This window comes from Palaemon carinicauda, chromosome 2 (genome assembly GCF_036898095.1).
Source record: "Palaemon carinicauda isolate YSFRI2023 chromosome 2, ASM3689809v2, whole genome shotgun sequence".
NCBI classification, from domain to species: domain Eukaryota; kingdom Metazoa; phylum Arthropoda; class Malacostraca; order Decapoda; family Palaemonidae; genus Palaemon; species Palaemon carinicauda.
Window position 1 is genome coordinate 35,506,803 of NC_090726.1, and position 3,728 is coordinate 35,510,530.

General features: G+C 38.8%; 1 protein-coding gene across 1 annotated transcript in view; it reads right to left on the reverse strand.

Annotated features, from left to right (window-relative positions):
• Nucleotides 1-2,342: 2,342 nt before the first annotated feature.
• Nucleotides 2,343-3,728, reverse strand: part of LOC137616009 (bromodomain-containing protein DDB_G0278469-like) — a 176,342-nt gene continuing 174,956 nt past the window's right edge. The window contains exon 5 of the mRNA XM_068345692.1: nucleotides 2,343-2,402. Within this exon, the coding sequence (XP_068201793.1) occupies nucleotides 2,343-2,402 (60 nt within the window). The remainder of the gene's footprint in view (nucleotides 2,403-3,728) is intronic.

Sequence of the window (3,728 nt, forward strand, 5' to 3'; positions counted from 1 at the left end):
TATTAGTAATTGTTTGTGCAGTACCGTATTATTATTATTATTATTATTATTATTATTTGTTGTGGCCTGATTGGTAACGTCTCTGCCTGGTGTTGGCTAGTCGGGGGTTCGAGTCCCGCTCAGACTCGCTAGTGCCATTAGTGTCTGCAACCTTACCATCCTTGTGAGCTAAGGTTGGGGGGTTTTGGGGGAGCCTATAGGTCTATCTGCTGAGTCATCAGCTGCCACTGCCTGGCCCTCCCTGGTCCTAGCTTGGGTGGAGAGGAGGCTTGGGCGCTGATCATATAATATATGGTCAGTCTCTAGGGCATTGTCCTGCTTGCTATGGCAATGTCACTGTCCCTTGCCTCTGCCATTCATGAGCGACCTTTTAACCTTAAAACTACAACCCTAGTTGGAAAAGCAGAATGCAATAAGCCCGATGACTCCAACAGGGAAAATAGCCCAGTGAGGAAAGGAAATAAGGAAACTATAAGAAAAGTAATGTACAGTATGTGTGATAAGCACGTTACTTTCGCCCTGCTTATGGAAATTATTTTAGCCCAGATGATTCTGAGAGTTATGGATTTAATAAACAATCGTGAAAGAACCACATAAACCACTAGTAATTGGGTTTTCTCTCTCTCTCTCTCTCTCTCTCTCTCTCTCTCTCTCTCTCTCTCTCTCTCTCTCTCTGACACGAGTGCTTATCAAGAAAGCTCAGTGTAAACTGTACATGGTTGTTAGTCCACTGTTGAAAGTCATTTAATAGTATATACAGAGAGAATATAAATATATAACATGTGATTAATGCTGTAGTAAAAGGTATACAATGTTGTCTTGGTGGAACCATTCTCTCTCTCTCTCTCTCTCTCTCTCTCTCTCTCTCTCTCCTCTCTCTCTCTCTCTCTCTCTCTCTCTCTCTCTCTCTCTAAAAAAAGGCAATCCATTTGTATCGGATTCTTAAGGTTTGGCTGAGTCAAGACGTCTTTTGATCCTAAGAATTTACTGGGTCGAAAAATTAGAATAAACTAGGGAAAATAGCAAATATAAAATCAAAAGAAAAAAAAGAAAAAAGCCTGTTTTTCAAAGAGACAAGAAAAAAAGAAAAACTAGTAGTAAAAGGCAAATAAGATTCAAAGTTTGAAGTTACGTTCTTGCTCTTTTCCTATTCTCTCCTTCCATCAGGATATAGGGGCTTTTCTAAATCACGAACTTATTCGTTCTTATATTCTCGTATGCATTGGTTTTCCTATTTATTTGCTATTCTTTTCATCCAGCACTCATACAGCGTTGCCAGGTTGGCCTTTTTTCGGGCCAAAAAAAAAAAAAAAACGCACACCAAATTTTTGTCGTGCTAGATACCTAAATTTGGCCTTTTTTGAAAATGGTTAGCCTTAAGTGCTATATTTTCGACATTTTTCTACTATTAGGTTGGCCTTTTAAAGCTGCAGTTGATCAGACGTTGGCCTTTTCTCACATGGAAAACCTGGCAACTCTGCTCTCATATGATAATACTGTATGCACGTTTGCTCCACATGTAAAGGTTTATACAATTTGGAATACAAAAACAGGTAGAAACTAACGTCATTGAACTGTCTTTTGTATAAAAGAACTTTATATTGTATTAATCTGAATTTTCATTAAGGTTTAAAGGTCACTCATGAATGGCAGATGCAAGGGACAGTAACATGGCCCTATTGTACAGGACAATGTCCTAGAGACTGACCATATTACATTTGACTAGAGCCTAAGCCCCCTCTCCACCCAAGCTTAGGACCAAGGAGGGCCAGGCAATGGCTGCTGATGACTTGGCAGATAGACCTATAGGCTCCCCCAAACCCCCTCCCCCCCATCCTTAGCTCACAAGGATGGTGAGTGTGCAGCGACCATAGAAACTAACGAGTTTAAGCGGGAATCAAACCCCAGTCTGGGGATCACAAGGCAAGGACGCTATCACCTGGCCAACACAACCGATTACAGGTTTTTTAGCTTGATTTAGATTTATGAGTCTTATATCTCTATTTCAGTGTTCCTCTACATATACGGTTTTTCCACCCTATTCTCACAAACTCTCCTCCACTACCCTCCTTCCTCCGAAGAAAAGAGGCAATCCGGAACGCTGTTTCCAAAAGAATGTTCACGCCCCACTGGAAGTGCCTTATGGGTGGTATTGAGGTTCGGAAAAAGGTATATGGAATTGGGTTGGTGGGTAGGTAGGAGGTGGTTTTTTTTAGGGTCGGGAGGGTTGGGGGGTGGGAATAAGTATTCTGGAACCGGTTAGTGATATTGGGATGGGAGGACGACTTAATGGTGCAAGTTTCGCTGGAGTTCTTGGTTCCAAGTTTCGCAATGGGTGGATGTCAGGACGTGGCTCGAGAGGGAAGGTCATGGATGGTTCCTTCGTGAGGGTATTCTTCCTTCTTCGAGGATTGCAAGGAGGAGTATAGCTTTTAAGCTCCATGTAAACAGTTTGACGTTGAATCCTTCCCAAGTTTTGGTTTTTTAGTTTGGATTTTTCTTTACTACACTTTGAAATTTGCCGTAAAAAACGGTAAAAATCCTGGGTAAATGTTGCCAGGCATTTACCGTGTTTAAAAACGGATATATTGACGTAAAAGAGTGATATTACGGTCACCGATCTATAAAAGATAATAACAATGTAGGGTAAAAATTACGGTCGCTGGTATTTACTGAAATAGGGCCGAGTTCAGTATATTTTTACTGAGAATTTCCGATTGAAATTACCGGTTTTTTAACAGTGTAAGTTTCGTGCTATGATTTTTGCGCTTCTGCGTTTTATGAATTCTTTATTTTTATCTTGCTGTAATTACTTCGTCCAACGAAGTTGGGAGGAGTTAATGTTTTCAGCCCGAATTGTCTGGTGTTTATATATATATATATATATATATATATATATATATATATATATATATATATATATATATATATATATATATATATATATATATAACATCCTGTCCACAATTTTGCTCATAGTGTAGTGAAACTTTCAGAGATGAATTGTTATGTTGAGACATGGAACTGATTCAATTTTGAAAGTCGTAGGTCAAAGGTCAAGGTCGAGAAAAAGGTCGACCGAATTAACCCTAACCTTAACCCCCAAGTTCGCACATAGTTGTCACACAAACTTTAAATACATCTACGGTCTAAATTGATTCTGGGAAAAGCAAGCTGGTTCCAAGAAATAAGCTGCCGTGGTGGAGGTCTGCATTCGAGTGCTTTTCTAGTACTTTATGTATCTATCTCAATTTCCGTATCTATATTGGTTGGCTTAGTATTATTATTATTCTTATTATTACTAGCTAATCTACAACCTTAGTTGGAAAAGCAAGATGCTATAAGCCCAAGGGCTCCAACAGGGAAAATAGCCCAGTGAGGAAAGGAAATAAGGAAATAAATAAATTATGAGAATAAATTAACAATATATCATTCTAAAAACAGTTACAGCGTCAAACAGATATGTCCTATATAAACTATTAACTACGTCAAAAACAGATATGTCATATATAAACTATAAAAAAGACTCATGTCAGCCTGGTCAACATAAAAACATTTGCTTCAACTTTGAACTTATGAAGTTTTACTGATTCAACTACCCGATTAGGAAGATCATTCCACAACTTGGTAACAGCTGGAATAAAACTTCTAGAATATTGTGTAGTATTGAGCCTCATGATGGAGAAAGCCTGACTATTAGAATTAACTGCCCGCCTAGTATTACGAAC